This window comes from Cyprinodon tularosa, unplaced genomic scaffold (genome assembly GCF_016077235.1).
Source record: "Cyprinodon tularosa strain WSP-4 unplaced genomic scaffold, ASM1607723v1 ctg599, whole genome shotgun sequence".
In the NCBI taxonomy this organism is placed as follows: domain Eukaryota; kingdom Metazoa; phylum Chordata; class Actinopteri; order Cyprinodontiformes; family Cyprinodontidae; genus Cyprinodon; species Cyprinodon tularosa.
The window spans coordinates 368,923-392,917 of record NW_024039339.1 but is presented as its reverse complement, the minus strand read 5'-3'; the positions used below and the strand labels follow the sequence as shown (position 1 = coordinate 392,917).

At 40.8% G+C, this 23,995-nt stretch overlaps 1 protein-coding gene across 1 annotated transcript in view; it reads right to left on the bottom strand.

The window, feature by feature from the left end:
• Positions 1-2,776: 2,776 nt before the first annotated feature.
• Positions 2,777-23,995, bottom strand: part of zmat4a (zinc finger, matrin-type 4a) — a 246,768-nt gene continuing 225,549 nt past the window's right edge. The window contains exon 7 of the mRNA XM_038306972.1: positions 2,777-3,882. Coding sequence (XP_038162900.1) covers positions 3,855-3,882 — 28 coding nt within the window. The 3' untranslated portion in view covers positions 2,777-3,854. The remainder of the gene's footprint in view (positions 3,883-23,995) is intronic.

The following is a 23,995-nucleotide window of genomic DNA, read 5'->3' as shown; positions in this document are numbered from 1 at the left end:
TACGAGATCTGCCGCTGCCTTGCATACTAATGACCTTACGCTATTTGATTAGCTCAACTTCGTGGTTCCCCAGAAAACGATAATAACAATCCAGAGTGCATGTGGCATGTCTGGAGCATCTGTAATGGCAGCTTGTCTAATGACCTATGACGTTTTACCTGATTGAAAACACAGTTAGTAACCGCAAGACCATGATCTAAAGGATGACAGCTGTGCTCAGTAGCTAACAGATTAGCGTATTTTAGCTCGGTCAGTTAGCCATATTTAGCTACACTACTTTTAACTTTGTGTCAACAACAACCGTTCGTTTCCTACAAGTCAAATATATGTTGCTTTCTTTGTCTAAAATCTCTGAATAAAAAGAAGCTCTTAGACTTTTTGTGTCACCTTGTTAAAAATGATTCTTCAAGACTGAGAATGATTGTTTACTACTTTTGGCTACTTTACATTGCCAATGAAACATAAAAATAAAAGCAAAAAAGGGGAATGATATGTTGAGACTCTGTTAGGTTAATTAGCTTCTCTAAATTCTCTTTAGGTGTGAGTGTGAATGGTTGTTTGTCCTGTTTGTCTCTGTGTTGCCCTGCGATGGACTAGAGACCTGTCCAGGGTGGACCCCGCCTCTCACCCATTGACAGCACCCCTCGTGACCCCATTTGGGATTAAGCGTGTTAGAAGACGGATGGATGGATGGATGTTGAGACTCTAGGAGGTCCGATTCCTAAGAAACGGCTATACAGCAACAGACATTCAAAATGGCCCTTCCCTGTGAAATACCAGCCGAATGGCAGCCCACTTCCCTACAACTCCCAACAAAATCCCCTCCATACTTTTTGTAGCCTGGGTGCCATTCCGAACTTAGTCCCGCCCACAAGGTTTGAGGTCGGGAAGTTCGGTCTGGCATTGCTCCATAGTAGCGCGAGTATGATCGCCCACTCTCTGGCGGGCCAATCAAATTGTCAGGGCGGGCTTTATACGATGATGGACAGATGATCAACAGTAACGTAATCAACCACGTCACCAAAGCGCGCTTGGGTGACAACAACAATGGCTGCCGCCGGAGAGTTGAGGTGAGTAGATTCTGCTATTAGGTCTGTTCTAGAAGATATCGACAGCAAATAAATTTTAAAAGAGGAACAGAGAAACGCGATCAAGGCTCATCTTCTTATTCTAGGCGTGCAACTGCACGCTTTGATTTTTGTTGACAACAACTATGCGTGGCTTAACATACGTCACGCACTCCGTTGCTCTTATTGGTTGTAGGTCTATCCAATTGAGTGCAGAGGCATTTTTTTCCCCTGGTTCATTCGAAACACGCCCCATAATCACAGCTCTATGGAGCAGCATCAGACTCATTCTGACTAGAATTGAGTAGGACTACGTCAGGCTATATTTTTTGCATATTTTTTTACACCAACCATTCATTGAATTACAGGGTCTGACCAGGAGATGGCGCTTCTCTTTAGATCTTAATGTCCACAAATCATGATAGAAAGAATATTTTACTACAAAGATTGATGTTTTAAAAGGAACTGTAGGGGACCAGCCAAGGACCCATCAAGGAAAGTGGGGAAATTTTGAATGGCTACTACTGTAACACAGTTTGTCTGAGTGGTGTTGCCATATAATGAGATCATCAGCAGAAGCAGGGCCCCAAGCAAAACCTGATCCCTAAACAGCAGAGATGGCAAAAGTACTCACTTTCCATACTTGAGTAAAAGTACAGATACTTGTGTTAAAAAATACCCTGGTAAAAGTGGAAGTACTGATTAAACTCAAGTAAAAGTAACAAAGTACAGGCTTGTAAATTTACTTAAAGTATAAAAGTAAAAGTAGAAACCACTTTTTTCATGCCGTTGCCTACATTTTAAATGGATGTCTGCCAATAGGACTAGATCTCCGTTGTGTTCATTTTCAATCATCTCGTCGTCCATGCTACTATGCTAACGCCACCGCCACCAAGCTGCAATGATTTGCCGCCAATGAATACCGCCGAATCTGTCGATTCATCTTGTAGCGGTGCGTCAAATGCAACGTAGATTCCCATCCAATTAGATTGAATTTGGTATTGATGACGTGAAAAATAATAACGGTAACTCCATTGAAATGATTCAAAACTAAAGTAACGAGCCAATTTTTTAAAATGTAAGGAGTAGAAGTAAAAAGTCGCCATAAAAATAAGTAGTAAAGTAAAGAGTAAAGTAAATATATCAAAAAAATCTAGTTGAGTACAGTAGCGAACTATTTGTACTTCGTTACTTCCCATCTCTGCTACACAGTCACAGGTTTGAATCCTGGCCTGGTGTCTACTGGATTCCCCCTCTCTCTAATCCTATTTCCTGTGACAAAAATAAATGCCATTACATAAAAAAAAAAGATTGTTGAAAGAGAACTTTATTCTCTAACAAAAAAATCTTAATGTGACCAGATCAGACCAGAGAAAACATGTTGGAGTTATGGTCTTTTTTGTTTTAAAAGTCAAGGATGCTTCATTCTGCTGGATGGAAGCTGAGCTTTAAAAAGCAGAAGGAAAACAGAAGCATGAAAGAAATCAAATAGGGAAGGTAATTTAGAGAAACTGCATTTAAAAGCTTACCTATACTACAGTCGCAGCCATTCAAAATGGTCCTTCCCAGGCAAACGCCAGCCGAATGGCAGCAGACTCCCCTGCAACTCCCAGCAAAATCCCCTCCAACCACTGACCCCCTCTTGCACATTTTCTTACTCTGACTCCATCTTTTCATTGAATTACAGTTTCTGACCAGGAGATGACGCTTCACTGGAGAGCTTAATGTCCACAAATCTATATTTTAGTACAAAGATCGATGTCTAAAAAGGAATTGTAGGGGCCCAGCCAAGGGCCCATGAAAGTGGGGGAATTTTGAATGGCTACTACCGTATCTGCTTTGGTCTCCTTCTCCTGTTTCTTCTTTTTGTGCTTTAAAGCTCTGCTAACAACCTGATAAAGATGACACATCAAAATATGTGGAGACTCAATTTCTCTCCTGATTTAGTTTATCAGAGTATTGTGGGTAAAATATATAAATTTGATCCAGAATCCAGGAATGTTTCCTAGCAGATTGATCCACGAAAAGAAAAAAATACGAGCATATAAGAAGAGATGTAGGGATTTCTAGGACGACAGTTAAACATATCCTGCTTTATGCTCAGCATAGTAAACAGACAGTTACACTTTACAACATAGTTAGAGTTGAACCAGTATTATTATTGCTATCGATCTATTTCAAGCTGCAAATGGGTTTAGGTCTACGACAGGAATGCAGTGTATCTAGTAAAATTCACTGTGTGCAGAGAAGAAAGACAGTGAAGAATCAATATTAAACACTGAATTTATCATTAGAAATGTTCCATTTCTTTCAAGTAAGACAAACAAACCCTCATTTCCTCAGTTAAAAGTCCAACATAAAGTACTTGACATTCTGTTGAAAAAAGTAGAGCTTTGTTCATGCATTGTAAAAAGGCTGCTGAGTGTAAGATCCACTTCAATGCTTTCAGGCTAAAAGTGGATGGAAAGAAAAAGGAAGTACGCGGTTCCAGTGGAATGTCAGAGATCAACCATCAGAGTGCCTGGTAAAGTGGACAAAAGCTGAAGCTCTTTTATTCTGATAGTGGAGACGGTCATGCGGAAGTTGTCCCAAATAAAACCCTCCTTTGAATCCCTTCTTAGCCGGAATACTGCGAGCGGCGAGAAAAAAAGCGAGATTCAAATATAAAAAAAAAAGAAATGATGGCGAGGCGAGTGGAGCGGAGCAGAGGCAGAAAAAGCAGGGCAAGCTGACCACAGCTTGTCTGACATCAATCCAGTAGTTGGTGTGTTTATCGTCGTCCGTGGTTCACTGGACACATATCTGATTCTTCAGACTGGTGGGAAAAAACAAACAGAGTAGAAAGCTCATTAATAACAGCATGTTATACACAGCTAAATTCAAGCAGATAAATATAAAATCCTGCTTCATACAGCTCAGCACGTTTCTGTTTCTTAAAAATAAGCACAAAGCTTCAATTTAACCAATCATTATACATTATGGGTAACACAGGCTACAAATAGTGGGATGCAAAATTCATTATCCTTCAATCATCTGGATTAACTTTGCAGCTACTTAATTTCAGTCCAGCTGCTGCTGCTGTATGGTGGCTGTCATATTTTTATATAATGACACTCGAAGGTTAGCATTTTAAACCCAATATCCACTGATGATAATTAAACCCAGAAGTTTCAGACTTGATTTGAATTCCCAACATAAATAAAGCTTCTAGTTAGAGTGGCTCAGGTTATCCTGAGCTATCTCTATAGTTCTGCTGCTATAGGCTTAGACTGCTGGAGGACATAGGGACCCCTTTTTCATAATTCTGCTTCATTCTATCTCTATTCTCCCACTCTGCAGAATCTGTTAGTTCAATCTCTAACGTTCTGCTCTCTCTGCTTTTTCTCATAGTAGCTTCATCTGGTCTGTTCCTGTTTGGCTGTGACTCCATCCTGGAAAGAAATATCAGCAGTGCTGCTGCCATCAACACCTTTGTTTCTAGATGTTGGAGCTTGGCCTGTTTTCCAGTGTAGTCCTGTTTCTCTGACTGTGACTAACTGGATGTGCTCTCTTCATCCTCTGACATGGGAGCTGGCTCGGAGCTCGTCTGCCTGGCTGTGTGTTTCCTGGACGGGGCCGCCTGTGGAGCTGGTTGACAGTTGCCTTTTGTATCTATGCTTCTTTTTCTATGTCTGCTTCTGTCTCCTTGAACCCCAGTGGGCCTCAGCAGATGGCCGCTCACACTGAGCCTGGTTCTGCTGGAAGTTTCTTCCTGTTCAAAGGGAGTTTTTCCTCTCCACTGTCGCTACAAGCATGCTTAGTGTGAGGGATTGCTGAAGAGTCAATGAGTCGATGCAATCAGCTGGTTTTCCTTAGACAGAAACTTTAAATTAATCTGACTGGATGATCTGGTGAACTGGAAAGTGCGTTGAGATGACGTGTTGTGAATTGGCGCTATAGAAATAAATTGAATAGAATTGAACCTGAGCGCTGCAGTAAATCTGTGAAAAAGGAAGGATTCTGTGAAAATCTGTGCTCCATAAAGATGACAAAGGGGAATTTTAAGTTCAGAGTAGCTATTGTTTCCCAGTAATCTAGTAAATGTTAGAAGGCCACCTAAAAACTAAATTAGGTTTACTGCAGGGGTCTGCAACCGCTTAAACCACCTTCTCTCCAGTGGCTCTTAATAGTGGCTAAAAGTGATACTATCTAAAGTACTATAACAAACACCTGTCTTAGAAGCTGTAGTGGCTTTTATAAAGAATATTTGAATTGAATTTTCATAACAGAGTGACATGTAGCAAAGTGCTATTTTTCTTTAAATTAACTTAAAATTTACAATTATTTCAAAAGCTAAAAATACCGATAAACTGTATGTTGTTTTAAATGGCAACAAATTTCCTCTTGCAGATATTTAAGAAAAATATTAGGCTGTTTTTATTAAAAAGTCTTATAAAAGTGACTTTTAATTAACCAGACTTAAGGCAAGATGGCTCCTTAGATATGAAAGGTTGCAGACTCCTGGTTTATTGTCTCATTTTGGAAAGATAAATCACTAATAAAACACATTAACGATAAGAGGATAAGCTTTAAAGAAAATTTAATGCAAGGAACCAGAAAAACACCCAAAGGCTTCGTCTGAGAGTCGGCCGGTCTCAGTGAGCATATTAGCTTAAAGGTGAAACTCATTTCACACCACAGGTGAAAAGTGCTATGAGAGTGACTCAGCTTTTAAATAAGGACATTGAATACTAAGTCTTATTTTTACTAAGGTGCTTTGCTCTGAGGGAAATTACTTTTCTGATAATAGTTGTTAAGTAATTGAGTTTGAAGACTTTATTTAAATAAAAGATCTTTTTTCCCCCCCAAGCAGCTGGTAGCAAATTTTCTCCTCTACCACAAGGAGGCAGTGTTGAGGGGAGATGTTTGGCTGCTGAAGACTGTTTGTGTTGCACTTTAATATTTTTGACACATCTGCTGTTAGGGTAAGAACATAGAAATGTTTTAAAATGACTGAAAATCAATAGCAAATACCAAGAAGAGGGTGACTGTATGTATATATATATACTGTGTATATATGTTTAAGTTCTTTACACACACACATACACCCTCGTTCTGCCATCTTAGTGAGGAACATGTGTCAACTCACATTGATTTTCAGTTATTTTCAACCCTTCTATGCTCTAACCCTAAAACTAACCATACAACAATAACTTTATTTCTTTTAGAGTGTTTGTACAAAGTACCTCCTACCTGGGCTAAACAAAAGGAGATAGGCTCTTGAGTGACATGCGTCGGCCTGTGCCTTGCCGTTGACTCTCTGAACCGTACCTTTTTCGGTCAATGAACTGAATTAGGGGGATGTCATCGTGACACTAGTCCTTCACCTAACCAATTGACACCTTAGCCCTAAACCTAACCATTAGCAAAATAGCATGTGAAGACTGGCAAAAATGTCCGCACTTAGCAACAACTGGTCCTCAATCTGATGGTGAAATTGGAAAAATGAGGGATAGACAGGTACTCCCCCCCCCCCCCCCTGCCCTAACCCTAACCATTACCGACACATACCTATCCCTAAACCTAACCTAAACTCAATTCACACCTTAGTCCTAAACCTAACCCCCACCCCAAGAAGAGAAACTTTCTTTACAAGTACCTATGAGTCCCCAAAATGTAGCATATTCCTAAGAAATTGTCCCCACCAGGTATTAAAGACATGGCCACACATACACACACACACACACACACACACACACACACTCAAGCATGTTTCTCTATACCTTCAACTGACTTCCATTCATTTCTAACCCATTTCTACAGCCTAAACCTAACCATTACGGGTTAATACCTAATCCTAACCTGAACTCAGTTCACAACTTAGACCTAAAACTAACTCCCGAGCCTAAAACCTCATTCAGAACACCCGGTCCCCACCATGTGCTAAGATTTATGGAAAATCGTCCCCCCATGTAAAAAAACAAAAAAATACAAATCTTTATTTCTATATATATATAAATATACTATATATATATATATATATATATATAAATATACTATATATATATATATATATATATACATATATATATATATATATATATATATATACATATATATATATATATATATACATATATATATATATATATATATATATATATATATATATACATATATATATATATATATATATATATATATATATATACATATATATATATATACATATATATATATATATATTTATATATATATATATATACACTCACCGGCCACTTTATTAGGTACCCCATGCTAGTAACGGGTTGGACCCCCTTTTACCTTCAGAACTGCCTCAATTCTTGGTGGCATAGATTCAACAAGGTGCTGGAAGCATTCCTCAGGGAGTTTGGTCCATATTGACATGATGGCATCACACAGTTGCCGCAGATTTGTCGGCTGCACATCCATGATGCGAATCTCCCGTTCCACCACATCCCAAAGATGCTCTATTGGATTGAGATCTGGTGACTGTGGAGGCCATTTGAGTACAGTGAACTCATTGTCATGTTCAAGAAACCAGTCTGAGATGATTCCAGCTTTATGACATGGCGCATTATCCTGCTGAAAGTAGCCATCAGAAGTTGGGTACATTGTGGTCATAAAGGGATGGACATGGTCAGCAACAATACTCAGGTAGGCTGTGGTGTTGCAACGATGCTCAATTGGTACCAAGGGGCCCAAAGAGTGCCAAGAAAATATTCCCCACACCATGACACCACCACCACCAGCCTGAACCGTTGATACAAGGCAGGATGGATCCATGCTTTCATGTTGTAGACGCCAAATTCTGACCCTACCATCTGAATGTCGCAGCAGAAATCGAGACTCATCAGACCAGGCAACGTTTTTCCAATCTTCTATTGTCCAATTTCCATGAGCTTGTGCAAATTGTAGCCTCAGTTTCCTGTTCTTAGCTGAAAGGAGTGGCACCCGGTGTGGTCTTCTGCTGCTGTAGCCCATCTGCCTCAAAGTTCCACGTACTGTGCGTTCAGAGATGCTCTTCTGCCCACCTTGGTTGTAACGGGTGGTTATTTGAGTCACTGTTGCCCTTCTATCAGCTCCAACCAGTCTGGCCATTCTCCTCTGACCTCTGGCATCAACAAGGCATTTCCGCCCACAGAACTGCCGCTCACTGGATGTTTTTTCTTTTTCGGACCATTCTCTGTAAACCCTAGAGATGGTTGTGCGTGAAAATCCCAGTAGATCAGCAGTTTCTGAAATACTCAGACCAGCCCTTCTGGCACCAACAATCATGCCACGTTCAAAGTCACTCAAATCACCTTTCTTCCCCATACTGATGCTCGCTTTGAACTGCAGGAGATTGTCTTGACCATGTCTACATGCCTAGATGCACTGAGTTGCCACCATGTGATTGGCTGCTTAGAAATTAAGTGTTAACGAGCAGTTGGAACGGTGTACCTAATAAAGTGGCCGGTGAGTGTATATGCCACACAATTGAAATAATCGAAATCTAGATAAGTCTTTTTTTTTTTTTTTATTAGTGCATTTGTTCTTGGATTGGGGAGATAAAAGAGACATTTTGCCAATGGAACAAGACAATTTACACTTAAAATAAGACAAAAAACAATTGCATTGTCTTATTTCAAGTGCATTTGATCTAATTATCTTATTTTAAGAGTAAAAATACTCATTCCATTGGCAAACTATCTCGTTTACCTACTCAAATTAAGGTTAAATGCACTTAATTTAAGATTTCTTTTTTACTTATTTCTAGATTGTTTTTTCAGTGCAGAAAGACTTTTTCTGCAGGTTGGATATTTGCCATCGAAGCTAAAGGAGTTTTTCCTTTTTCAGTGCTTCTGATTTCCATTAATGAGCTCGCCACCTCTGTGTTGCCAAGCCTCCAGCGTCTTCAGAGGGGAGCTAACTGCGAGGTAAATCACAATGTTTTGTTTTTCCAAATCCTACTCTGGTTTTCATGATTGATGGTTGCCCGACTAGCATGCAATGGATTTCATCATCTACAAATGTCAGCAGACGTCCCTCTGAGGTACAGACAGTGGCACATTCGGGATGACCTTTAAGAAATCTACTTATTCTGCAATATGAACAATTGCTCCATCTGAGTGGCTGCACTACCAGCAAACTTTATTGTTCCATTTCTCACAGTTACAAGGATTAAATAAATCTGCAGGCGGAAATGGTTCTTGAAATAGAATAATTAGCTTTTAGCGTTGATATTGTACAGGCCCATTATTTTTAAAGACTGTTGTTGGATTTAAATTTAGAGGAAAGAAGAATTATTTTGGCTCTAAGTAAAAAGATCGAAATACAATGATATTAATCACAGGAAGATTAAACTGCAATTTAATTCTTTATTATAGGTCTGTTCCTCTAATTCAACATCAGTGTTATCCACAATATTTTATGATAACTACAGTTGCTGGGTGACTGAAAAAAGAAAGAAAAACTTTTTATTTTATCTTCAGTGAACTTGGCCTAGTCAGGAACAGGTTTTATTCAGTAAATTCAGAGTGTCCTCTGTTTCCGCTCTCCCTAAAGATAATCATGCTCTATTTTCTAATTTAGTCAATAGTGTTCTGTCAAATTTCTGTGTAAACAATGAAAAGTTTGTCAAAGTTGTTTGTCAAAGAACACTACTGCCACCTACTGGTTTGTGACGTCACGGTGCGGTATCGGCTGTTGATCAAGTCCCGGTGCTGTATCTGGTGTTTGTCACAACGCGCTATTATCCAAGTCATCTTGAAAACATTCTTCTTCCAAATGTTGGCTACATATTACGGGTTTTTTCTCACATGCGCGTTCACGACGCTACGGAAGCCGGCAGACCAAACCAGATGAAAGTGCGCATTCAGCTCGGCAAAGAACTCATGCTCTTCCTCAACACTGAAGTCCTCAGACATTTTTCTTTCGTTGTTTCTTTCTTTGCACAGGTAAACAGCACATTTCTTCTTCTACGCTTGCATTATTGGCAGAGCAGATGTTGAATGCGCACTTTCAATACCTTGTTTTTTTCAAGTTGTTTGAGATAGTCTATTATTTTCTTTTTGTAGCCGCTGGTTGGATCTCTTTTCAAGGATTCATACGAATTAGTGTCCTTCAGGAGAGTGATAATTTTGTCTTGGTAGTCTGAGGTGTTGAGGACTACGGTGCATCTTCCTTTGTCTGCTGGTAATATGGTGATGCTTTGGTCCTGGCTCAGGGATGTTATGGCTTTCATTTCTTGGGGTGTGAGGTTGGAAGGAAGTGGTTTAGCGCTGGAAAGGGTGGCTGTTACCTTCATTCTGAGTTGCTCTGCCTCCGTTTCAGCCAAGTTGTTGTTCCTGATGGCCGATTCAGTGGCCGTGATCAGTTCCACAATGGGTACTTCTTGTGGAGCAATGGCAAAATTCAGGCCTTTACTCAGTACATCCATCTCTGGTTTTGTCAGTGGTCTGCTAGATAGGTTTTTTACCCACTTGTCTTCAACCTTGATGTTATCCTCCTGAGTCATGTTGCTCTCTTGTTTAATTGCTGCTTTCTGTTGTAATCTTTTGAATTTGGCTTTTTGTCTTTCTTTTGTTTTATGATGTTGTGAAAGCTTGGCTTTATTGACCAAAATAGCAACTTCTTCAAACAAGGTTTCGGGGAGAAGTTTGGATAGCTTCTGCCTTATCTGATCTATTTTGTGCGAGATAGCTTCAATTGTGGAGTGAGTCTGTCTAATCCTCTCACTAAGCAGCTTTTTGTGCGCATTCCTAAGAATCTCTTCTGCCCTGTGTCCTTTGATAGTAGACTTCAGTCTTAGACTGTTGGGAATGAGACCTTGCTGTCTACATCTTAAATTGAAACGTAGATGATTCCTATAATCTGCAAGTTTCCTAAGCAATTTCTCATACTCACGCGTTATTCCGAGGGTGTCTTTCCCAAAATGGAGGTCTCATTCCCAACAGTCTAAGACTGAAGTCTACTATCAAAGGACACAGGGCAGAAGAGATTCTTAGGAATGCGCACAAAAAGCTGCTTAGTGAGAGGATTAGACAGACTCACTCCACAATTGAAGCTATCTCGCACAAAATAGATCAGATAAGGCAGAAGCTATCCAAACTTCTCCCCGAAACCTTGTTTGAAGAAGTTGCTATTTTGGTCAATAAAGCCAAGCTTTCACAACATCATAAAACAAAAGAAAGACAAAAAGCCAAATTCAAAAGATTACAACAGAAAGCAGCAATTAAACAAGAGAGCAACATGCGTCAGGAGGATAACATCAAGGTTGAAGACAAGTGGGTAAAAAACCTATCTAGCAGACCACTGACAAAACCAGAGATGGATGTACTGAGTAAAGGCCTGAATTTTGCCATTGCCACTGAATCGGCCATCAGGAACAACAACTTGGCTGAAACAGAGGCAGAGCAACTCAGAATGAAGGTAACAGCCACCCTTTCCAGCGCTAAACCACTTCCTTCCAACCTCACACCCCAGGAAATGAAAGCCATAACATCCCTGAGCCAGGACCAAAGCATCACCATATTACCAGCAGACAAAGGAAGATGCACCGTAGTCCTCAACACCTCAGACTACCAAGACAAAATTATCACTCTCCTGAAGGACACTAATACGTATGATTCCTTGAAAAGAGATCCAACCAGCGGCTACAAAAAGAAAATAATAGACTATCTCAAACAACTTGAAAAAGACAAGGTAATTAACAGCACAGCCTATTTCAGATTATATCCAGGGGAGGAAATTCCATGTTTATATGGACTTCCAAAAATTCACAAAGAAGGGGCACCACTCAGGCCCATCGTCAGCAGCATTAACTCAGTAACATACAACATTGCTAAACAGCTTACTAATATCTTAGCTCCCTTGGTGGGGAACACACCACATCACATAGAAAACTCCAAAGACTTTGCCAACAAAGCCAAACATTTAAGGATGAGACCAGGAGAAACCCTGGTATCGTTTGATGTTACTTCACTTTTCACATGCATACCTATAACAGAGACAGTGGAAACAGTCAGGACACGTCTTGAACAAGATAGTGATTTAAACAACAGGACTAATTTCACTCCGGACCAGATCTGCACACTACTGGGCCTTTGTCTTTCCACAACCTATTTCAAATTCAGAGGTAATTTTTACAGACAGAAGCATGGCTGCGCAATGGGATCTCCAGTATCACCAATTGTAGCCAATCTTTACATGGAAGAAATGGAAAAGAGAGCTTTAGACACTTTCAATGGAATACCACCAAGCCACTGGTTTAGATACGTGGATGACACCTTCGTCAAAATCCAACTAGAGGAAGTGGAAGCTTTCACCAAACACATCAACTCTGTTGACCGTAACATCAAATTCACCAGAGAGGATGCCAAGGACAACAAACTACCCTTTCTGGACTGTCTGGTGAGCATGGAAGGGGATGGAAGCCTAAACATTGAAGTGTATAGGAAACCTACTCACACAGACCAGTATCTTCTTTTTGACACACACCACCCACTGGAACACAAACTCTCAGTCATAAGAACCTTACAACACCGGGCAGAACATGTCCCTACTAAAACAGATGGGAAGCAAAAAGAACAGAAACACATCAAAGATGCTCTCCGAAACTGTCGATATCCAAACTGGGCTTTTATCAAATCAGCAAGGAAATCCAAAAGACACGCAACAGAAGACAGCGATGGGAAAATTAAACGCAAAAACATCACAATCCCTTATGTTGCTGGAGTGTCTGAAAAGCTCAAGAGGATTTTCTCCAAACACAAGATCCCAGTACATTTCAAGCCAAACCAAACCCTTAAACAGAGGCTAGTGCATCCTAAAGATAAAACCCCCAGACCGAATATGAGCGGAGTGGTATATGCTGTTCAGTGCAGTGAGGAATGCTCTGATCTTTATATTGGAGAAACAAAACAACCTCTCCACAGACGCATGGCCCAACACAGAAGAGCGGCCGCCTCTGGACAAGACTCCGCAGTACACCTACACCTTGTGGACAAAGGACATTCTTTTGAAGACCAGAATTTCCATATTCTGGATAAAGAAAATAGGTGGTTTGAGAGGGGCGTGAAGGAAGCCATCTATGTTAAGAGAGAAAAACCAACTTTAAACAGAGGTGGTGGACTCAGATTCCAGCTTCCAAAAACATACAATTCAATCATAGACATGATCCCTTCCAGATATCACCAAACCCCCCACCCCATCACAGAGGAACGAGGGACTTACCCGCTCCAGCCGGTGAACAATACCTCCTTAACGACCAACCCTTAATAATCGTAGACAGGTTTCAGGTATTACAGGAGACAATCCCCCCCCCTTAATGGCAATCCCCCCTTTAACGACCGACCCCTAGAATCATAGACAGTTTCAGATATTACAGGCTAACGATGGAACTAACGACCCATTCATCGGTTACCATTGCTTGTTTGAAAGCGATACAAGGCGTTGTCTATATAAGACTCAAACTCACTGCGGATCCAGACATTTGAATTGAGAAAGCTTCCTGGAGAGGTGGCGAAACGTCTTCAAATCTTGAAAACCAAGTCCAGTGGATATTTTTTGAATTTTTACGGAATGACTTTGACCTGGATGACTGAGAACCTTCATCAGCATATGCATTGATTATTCCTTTCTGACCGGACTTTTCCTTTAAAAACACAAACATAGCATGTCCCTTAGGATCCAGATAAAGATTGAGCGACAATAACTTGCAGAGAATAAAATATTTATAATGAGAGGGTCACCAGACTGCACAGCTGTCTTGTTCAGAAGTTTATTTTTACGAGCGTCATGGTATCACCTCAAAATGCTTCTGTTCTCACATCTGCAGCAATAGACAGAGTTCTTTAACAGATATTTAACAGAACTTAATATCAGAAAGAGAACATTGATGTATGATAACAGCATCATAGAAAAAACTGCACAGTCAGACAGCATTATTCCCATAGAATGGCTTCTCACTTTGCCTCCTCTACCTTCTAGTAGGTTTCTAAAGGCTGATAATGGCAGCTTATCATTGAGAACAGTTGCTTCTGCTGTATATAAAACCGTACGTTTATTTACTATTTACCTATTTTATAGTTTTCATTTATTTGTCACAATGTACCTAAACTGTACTGGTATATAGAAGCCACAATCTGAAGCCATTCTATGGGATTGATAACCGCTAATAACGGGCATTTATTGGGATGATAATGTTCGAAGTTGCTGCACAAATCCACTTAGTTTTATTGTGTGATGGAAGACAGAATCAAGCTGAGGAGGAACCCATGAGATGCTCAGGTTCTAAATGTTAGAACAATGTTTTTAGACATCATCTGCTGCCAGGTGATTTCACCTCAATACAGTAGATATATTTATCTACTACCATTCAAACAGTTAACTATTTTACCCTGAAATTTTACTGTAGTCACAAAAGGCCATGGGGAGCTGAATATGTATTCCTGATATCTGAAAAACAGATTTTTCTTTGTCAAAATGACCATACCAAACAAAATCACATTCTTCACATCTGATTGTCTAGAAATTTATTTCAGATATCACTCATACATAATCAGTCAAGCTGATATATGTCAAAATGGCCACTCAGTCAGGTAATCAGTGCGCTCTGAAGCGCTGTGGAGCGCCACAACCACATTTACTTCATGCATCCGTGAGTCGGCGTCTCTGATGGACTCAAAGGTTCAGTTCTTTCACCTGCTGCATGCGTCACTGGGAGAATAAACCCTAGAAAAGATGGATGATCAGTGGCACAGACTGTAAGATACCCCACAGGTCTCAGTGGAGGCGGACTGTGGGGGTGAACGGTCGGGAAAAGGGGTCGAAAACTTGCCTGTTGTTTATTTTTGCAGCACATAATCTGCAGAATCAGTGACATCAAACAGAATTACAAGATGTTATCCAGTGATGTAAGCAGAGTAAGGACGTCTGCTCTGTAACAGGAGCATCCCACTGCGCCTGTCCAACACACAGCTGATATTCAGGCTTATTTATCGATGAAGATTCTTATACAGGAGCTTAGAGATGCACATAATCAGTTTCACACAACTGTTTAAAAAACAAAAACAAACATGAAGTCTCGTTTTAGGCTTTGCATTTGAACCCTAATCTACAGGAAATACAGCCTGATTAAGAAAACAAAACAAAAATATGTCTCTAGTCTCAAAAAAAGAGAGGCTAAAGTTGACCTGGATGAATGTTTATGTTCATGAAGCACAGATCTCTGCTTTAAATGTAAAGGCAGAAATATTCAGAACATTTTATCAAAAGGTTTTACTTTTTTGTTGGGTGTTTAGAAATGCCTTAACTTGCTTAATGTAGTGTCAATGGAAAAGCCTGAGTTCTATTTACAGCAGCAGCCATTCAAAATGGCCCAGGAGTGACCCCCCCTCTTGCATATCTTTTTACTCCACCCTTTCACTGAATTACAGGGTGTGAGCAGGAGATGACGCTCCTCCTTAGTTCTTAATGTCCACAAATCGACAAAGATTGATGTTTAAAAAGGAATTGTAGGGGACAAGCCAAAGATCAGCCAAAGTCCAGCCGAGGACCAGCTGAGGACCAGCCAAGGAACAGCCAAGGTTAGCTAAGGACCAGCCAGGGTCCAGTCAATGACCAGCCAAGGTCCAGTCAATGACCAGCCAAGGTCCAGTCAAGGTTAGCCAAGGTCCAGTCAATGACCAGCCAAGGTCCAGCCAAGGACCAGCCAAGGAGCAAACTAGGACCAGCCAAGGACCAGCCAAGGTTAGCTAAGGACCAGCCAAGGTCCAGTCAATGACCAGCCAAGGAGCAAACTAGGACCAGCCAAGGACCAGCCAAGGTTAGCTAAGGACCAGCCAAGGTCCAGTCAATGACCAGCCAAGGATCAGCCAAGGTCCAGTCAATGACCAGCCAAGAGGCAAACTAGGACCAGCCAAGGACCAGCCAAGGTTAGCTAAGGACCAGCCAAGGTCCAGTCAATGGCCAGCCAAGGACCAGCCAAGGTCCAGTCAAGGTTAGCCAAGGTCCAGTCAATGACCAGCCAAAGACCAGCCAAGGTCCAGCCAAGGATCAGCCAAGGTCCAGTCAATGACCAGCCAAGGACCAGCCAAGGTCCAAACGATGACCAGCCAAGGACCAGCCAAGGTCCAGTCAAGGTTAGCCAAGGTCCAGATGATGACCAGCCAAGGTCCAGTCAATGACCAGACAAGGACCAGCCTAGGAACAGCCTTGGACCAGCCAAAGTGCAGCCAATGACCAGCAGAGGATAAGCCAGGGACAAGTAAAGGACCAGCCAAGGTCCAGTAGAGGATAAGCCAGGGGCCCATCAAGGAAAGTGGGGAGATTTTAAATGGCTACAACTGTAGTTTCTTGATTATGTTTTCATAAGTTTCTTCGAAACATGGCTCTCATGGGGCTGTACTCCTGTTTAAAGAAAATGCATTTAACTTATTCCATTGGTTTTATAATTGTATACTATAGAAAATTTTCAACTAAGTAACCAGGTTTCATGAAAAGGCTTCCCATCAATTTTGAGCAGATTTTCTGTCCCTGCCAAAAAAAAAAGAACATGATGCGGCCACCACCATGTTGCTCAGGGAAGACAGTTTGTCCGAGGCTCGATTCACACACAATAGATTTATTTTCCATAAAGGTAAAAAAAAAAACAGCTTCGGGTTTTCTGTGTGCCATGACATGTGCCCTTCAGGACACAGCGGGACACCGTTAGTTCAGATATGTCTCCAGGCTCTGAAAGGTTTGCTGTTGAGCCTAAATTCAAATAAATTCGATTCAGTTTATTTCTATAGCACCAATTCACTCCACCTGTCATCTCAAGGCACTTAACAGTTCACCAGATTATCCGGTTAGATATATTCAAAGTTTTCTATCTAAGGAAAACCAGCTGATTGCATCGACTCATTGACTCTTCAGCAATCCCTCACACTAAGCATGCTTGTAGCGACAGTGGAGAGGAAAAACTCCCTTTGAACAGGAAGAAACCTCCAGCAGAACCAGGCTCAGTGTGAACGGCCATCTGCTGAGGCCCACTGGGGTTCAAGGAGACAGAAGCAGACATAGAAAAAGAAGCATAGATACAAAAGGCAACTGTCAACCAGCTCCACAGGCGGCCCCGTCCAGGAAACACATAGCCAGGCAGACGAGCTCCGAGCCAGCTCCCATGTCAGAGGATGAAGAGAGCACATCCAGTTAGTCACAGTCAGAGAAACAGGACTACACTGGAAAACAGGCCAAGCTCCAACATCTAGAAACAAAGGTGTTGATGGCAGCAGCACAGCTGATATTTCTCTCCAGGATGGAGTCACAGCCAAACAGGAACAGACCAGATGAAGCTACTATGAGAAAAAGCAGAGAGAGCAGAACGTTAGAGATTGAACTAACAGATTCTGCAGAGTGGGAGAATAGAGATAGAATGAAGCAGAATGATGAAAAAGGGGTCCCTATGTCCTCCAGCAGTCTAAGCCTATAGCAGCATATTATTTTCTTGGATGAATGAGCGGTACTCTGAGGGCTGTTCAAAGCCTTGGATCAAAAATCCTAACTGTGTTTTAAAAATGTCTGTTCTGCCTTATAGTTTGGACTGCATGTGATGATCTGATTCTTGCTCTTATTACAAGATTGTAGTGGAATAAATTGGACTGATGGACTGAATGTAAGAGAAATGATTTCTATATTTCTCTTTCGGTTACATTTTGTTTTAATTGGTGGTAATTTGGTGAACTGATAAAAACTGACCTTTTATAAAAAGCTTTTTCTGCTATGTGTCATTTTGAAGATATATGATTATCCTCACATTTTCCCCCATTATTCATTTGTCAGTCAAATTTCAAAATGACTCACTTACAGCAACACATGTAACATGTTAAAACCTGCATCCACACAAGTAACTCCACGTGTATTTAAAAGGTCTTTGAGGTCACTTGATGTTGCTTTTTTTTAAGGGGGGGGTCTAAAAATCCCTGCTGCTGTTTGTTTTCCGCTCCATTTAATTGTAAGCTCTCAAATGTGTATCCTCCCCACGCTGACAGAAGGGCATGCTTTTAAGGGAGCATGGGGACGATGCACACCTCCCATCCAGCCTCTCAGCACTGCAGCATTTTTATATTACGCTCACACAGATTTGGGAAGTTACATTTTACAAGCTATATTGTAAAAAAAAAAAAAAAAGAGGAGAAAACATCCCCATGGTTATTTACATAGTTTAGATTACGGAGCTTTTGAACTATCGCAACGATCCAAGCGGCCCGTATCAGCGCCCCAAAACCTGCTACTTATGCATTTTTGTGGCGTGTGACAAATTGTGTCAGCACATTATTCTAGTGCAGCATTCCTAATGCATAATTCATCCCCGAACCCTCATTCTACATGGACGTCTTCAAATCCCTTTGAAGTTAATTCCTTTTTTATGATAAACGTCCTTGCCAGCTCCAGCTGTGCAGGAGCTGATAGTCGTTACTGGAAGAGTCACCTGTCCCAAACAATTTGCCTCTAAAGCATTGAGCTATAGGAAAGAATCACATCTAAAGAGTTTAGTGTGTAAAACAGTAAAACCAGGTGAACAGAACTAAAGCAAATCCTCCAGTGCTTAATGGGAAACACCTCAGGTATTATATAATATTCCCTTTAAAAGGAGATGACTAGTAGTTCTGTTTTCATTAAAGCTCCTGTCACATCTTGGTGATTTAGCCCAGCGTATGCCAAAAAATCTGGCTAAAAACGCTGCCATAAATTAGTTATGGGTCAGTTTTGTATAAGTCATGAATATGCTGATGTACACTGAAACATGCTGGCATACGTGACGTATGCATATGGCATATATCAAGAAAAATTCCTGGCATATGCCAGGGTATGCTCAACCGTGGGCCGTCAGTTCCAGGTCAGTTATCTGATGGTTGACATCCGTTCAGTGTCAGTTCCTCATCAGTCGTGGCGTCTTGCTTATCCTAAACCTCTGAGTAACTTGTGAATAACTTCTGCATAACTTATCCAGAACTTCTCTACAACGTATTCTTTCAAAGTTCATGTTGAGAAACTTGTAAAAAAGCTGAAACTACGGCTGGGTTTTTTTTTTAGAAATAAAACTTGTTTTAACATGTCAGCCAGAAAAACACTTGTGCAGGCTACTTTTTTAAGTGTTTTGGACTATGGTGATGTTGTCTACATGCATGCTGCCTCTAGTACTCTCCACCTGTTAGATTCTGTGTACCATAGTGCTTTACGCTTCTTAACTAATTCCTATTCCCGTACTCATCATTATACGCTGTATGAACTGGTAGGCTGGCCGTCACTAAGGCTACGTAGACAACTTCATTTGTTTATTTTTCCTACATTGATATGCAGAATGCATATCAATGTAGGAAAACAAGCTAAGAAGTGTGGTCCAACAGAGACTTAAATATTTATAGGTAGAGGATTCTACAACTCCGTTGATAGAATATTTATTTTTTTTTGGTTGGTTACAGTACATGAAGATCATAGATTGCTTCCTTCACGCCCCTTTCAAACCACCTGTCTTCTTTGTCCAAACTGTGAACATTCTGGTCCTCTAAAGAATGTCCTTTGTCCATAAGGTGTAGATGTACTGCAGACTCTTGTGTTTAGGATGTAGCTTGTCTGTGTTGAAATATCCCAGCCCTATTTTATTTTACTACCTAAGAAATTAGTCATGTTACTCCTGGCCTGAAAACATCTCCCAGTCCAGCCCTGCTCAAGGAGAATATGCAAACTCCGTGCAGGAATGGAACCTGGGAAGCTTCTTGCTGAAAGGCAGACCCCACATTAATGGTTAACTATAACAACCTGCACCTGAAAAGAAAATACTTAAATGAAGTTTAAATAAATGCCGTGTGATGGTCCTATAGGTAGGAAGCTGTGGAAAACGACCTGCAGTATATCGAAACGGAAACAGGGAGTCTAGCTATTCAACATGTATAGTGGATTGTGTGCTGAAGCAGAAAAACATGAAGGGTTTTTGCTCCCATATTTTCTCCAGAGTCATACTCCATGTAATGGCTCTGTTATTTCCTACAGGGGATCTGAAAAGGACCGGGTGTGAGTTACACTGTGCACCCATTAGCTGCTCAGTGAAGGGGTTTCTCCCAGGCTCTTATAGCCGTGTGGTGGGAAGATATCGATGACAAAAGCCGCTCACAGGGACGATAATCATCACAGCTTGAAGAGGACATGTTAAACAGGAAGCAAACCTCTCATGGTTTTTATTGAGCCTTTGATTATTCCCATCAGCACAGCAGGACAGGCCAGAGACCCAGCTGACTGTCAGAGTCAGAGCGGGGTGAGTTCTTGTCACCTCACCATCTTTTCCTCTGATTGTTCTGCTGAAAGTCTCCCTGGGGCCTGCTAGGCGAGATTGCAGCACTCATCCATTTAATTCTCCATCGTTCACTGGAGAGCAATGGCCTTTTCTCTTTGTTCCCTTTCATTCAGACTGGAAATCATCTATCACCTCAGACTGGGGTCAGAACCGGAACATGCAGGGGATCGGGCCCCTGGAAATACAGAAGACCGAGGCGTTTAAACGGCGTCTCCTTTACACAGACTCCAGTTTTTAACATATTATCACAATGTTGTTTTTGGTTTATCTTTTTGTAACTGAGAAACACAAACCTGAGTGGATTTCTGATCACAGATTTCTGATCTTGTGTTTATCTTTGGACCCCTCAGCACTAATTACAGATGTTCTCATAGGTTTGCATATCCAGCAGGTTATTGGTTCTCATTTCATTTCGGTAAAACAGCCAAAGAATCTGAAATTCTCTCAAGATATGAAAACTTATGAGCAAGGTTTTTGATGGATTATCATTTTTTTTTTTTAAGAGTCTGAAATGTCTGATGATTTTATCTTATTGAAATTCATTTGTGATCCTGTTATAATGTTTTGTTTTATAGTCATGCTTGCGCTTTATTGTATATCACCAAAGTTCCCATAAAGGCGATCAGAGTTGTGACTATAATCAAAGAATTTAAAGGAAAAGTCTGGTCAGCCCAAATATAGTAGCCCCTCCCTCCTGCCATCTTCCAGCAGTGACGTCACGGTGCGGTAAGCCTAGCGCCATTCTCCCCGCTTTCCAAGCTAACTCAATGGGAACTACTAGACACATCTGCAATCAACAACAATTATTTAAGATTTCCAGAGGACTTCACCATTGAAATTCACCAGAGCTATAGTGAAACTGACAATGCCCACGTGCATGGCAGCTGGATGCTGGAATACATCGGGTAAAAGTGGAAAAAAAGAGTTATTCCACCTTTCTGATTCCTGATCCTCCACGGACGGGTTGGTCGTTGGATCGCCAACTTGAAGAGGGAGGATTTGCCATCGAACTTCTGGCCAGAGAAAAAACCTGTAATATGTAGCCAACATTTGGAAGAAGAATGTTTTCAAGATGACTTGGATAATAGCGCGTTGTGACAAACACCAGATACAGCACTGGGACTCGATCAACAGCCGATACCGCACCGTGACGTCACTAACCAGTAGGTGGCAGTAGTGTTCTTTGACAAACATGGAGGCCTCCAGTAAAGAACATTCAAATGGAAATATCTCTAAATTAAAAACACTGATCATTTATTCAACAGTTTGTAATCATTTTATATTTAAAGTACTGTGAGAAGTTTGAATTCTGAATATAAACGGATTTTCCTTTAATCTATAAATGCACCACATGAAACAGTAGTTGCTGTTGCAGGGGAAACTGTTGAGATTTTGCCTCATTTCAGCGTCTGATAAGTTTTAAACATTACTGTATTTTCCACACGATGGCTGCTTCTTATTTACTGAAGGTAAAAAGAGAGTAAAACTTAGGGCAACTAACAGGAAGGCTAACAGACAGAGCATGACTTCAGCCTATCCTGGACTTATTTTGAATTTTCCGTCAGAACAAACGGCCTGGGTCTTCCTCCTCATGCTGGTGACCAGTTTGGTCTCACACAGATCAACATGAATGTGTTGCTCACTCTGAGCCTAAGGTCTGTAGCGGGGCTGATGAATGCTCACCACAACCAGATTCCTCACGTTTCACCTCATATATCATCACTATCAGCATGAAAAGGTCTAATGATGAAGGTCAATCATTGTTTTAGAAAAACAGGATTGTCAGCTGTGGGTAAAAAACAAACTGCTATTTTCCTGAAGAAAAACAAACAGTAAACATGCAGAAAACCGCTCAGAGTCTATGAGCACTGACACTTGAGCGGCTGACCGGGTTACCCGCTCCATGACCTCTCAGATATTCCTATGACCGAGATAAAAGCAGAATAAGCTGTTAGGGACTCAGACATTCAACTCTGACCATCTTTTTATAAACATGGGAAAATAAAAGTTATCCTGAATACAGGATTCTGCTGTGGGCTTCATCTGCAGTCCTTAAACACATAGGGATATAATATTTAAATGTCAAATCATTCTGGCTTAAACATGTATATAAATGTTCTCTTTATCAGACCATGTTGTCCCAAAAGTTAGAAAATTTCTATTTTTAATAAAATCCTGTATTGCAATCTTTTTTTCCCATTATCTTCTGCAGGCCAGTTAGTTCTACGTCAGCCTGAACACCTAAATTCGGCCAATCATACTAACGGTCATCTGTCAATCACATTTTTTCAGTCATATCATCTTGATTCATATGTCGCAGCTAATATACGCAACGGTTAAAATAAGTATCATATCCTTCTACACCAAACCAAGCTTCTGCCGCCCTGGCGTCCTCTTCCACAACATCTTCGTCCCCGCTTTCCTCCTCTAAATAAAAAATGGATGACGGAGGAGACTCATCCACGACCTCCGAAACTAAACTCTCCTCCTCTTGCATGTTTCCGCTGTCCATAGCGTTCCTTGACAGCGTCGTTTCTAAGTCACCAATTTAGTGCTACTTGGTCCTAATGGAATTTCCCATTGGGAACCTGCTAGCACCAGAGATGGGAAGTAACGAAGTACAAATACTTCGTTACTGTACTCAAGTAGATTTTTCAGATATTTTTACTTTACTTTACTACTTATTTTTATGGCGACTTTTTACTTCTACTCCTTACATTTTTACACAAATATCTGTACTTTCTACTCCTTACATTTTAAAAAATTGTCTCGTTACTTTAGTTTTGAATCATTTCAATGGAGTTACCGTTATTATTTTTCACGTCATCAATACCAAATTCAATCTAATTGGATGGAATCTACGTTGCATTTGACGCACCACTACAAGATGAATCGACAGATTTGGCGGTATTCATTGGCGGCAAATCATTGCAGCTTGGTGGCGGTGGCGTTAGCATAGTAGCATGGACGACGAGATGATTGAAAATGAGCACAACGGAGATCTAGTCCTATTGGCAGACATCCATTTAAAATGTAGGCAACGGCATGAAAAAAGTGGTTTCTACTTTTACTTTTATACTTTAAGTAAATTTACAAGCCTGTACTTTGTTACTTTTACTTGAGTAAAGAAGTTTAATCAGTACTTCCACTTTTACCAGAGTATTTTTTAACACAAGTATCTGTACTTTTACTCAAGTATGGAAAGTGAGTACTTTTGCCATCTCTGGCTAGCACTAAGTTGCTAACTGGTTGCAAACCAGCCACAACCAAACTGGTTGCACAACAATGACCTCTGACCCTCGTTGGAAATCCTCTAGTTTCCAACGATGCCATCCATCCATGGAATTTTAAATCTCATTTTATTTGTTTATACAGCTTTATAACAAAAAGTATTTATGAAAAATAATTTTGAAACATGTTTTAGAAATTTTAAAGCCCCATAAACAGCAGCTGGTGTGAGCAGGGCTCGCCGAGGTTAAGGGGTTAAAATGATATATTAATGACAAAAATCATAGAGAGATGTTAAGGTTCGGCCACACGGTTCCAGCCCAAACCTTCAGGTTGATTGTTTTAAGAGTAAAACCATTCAAGATGCCTTAGCCTCTGTTGT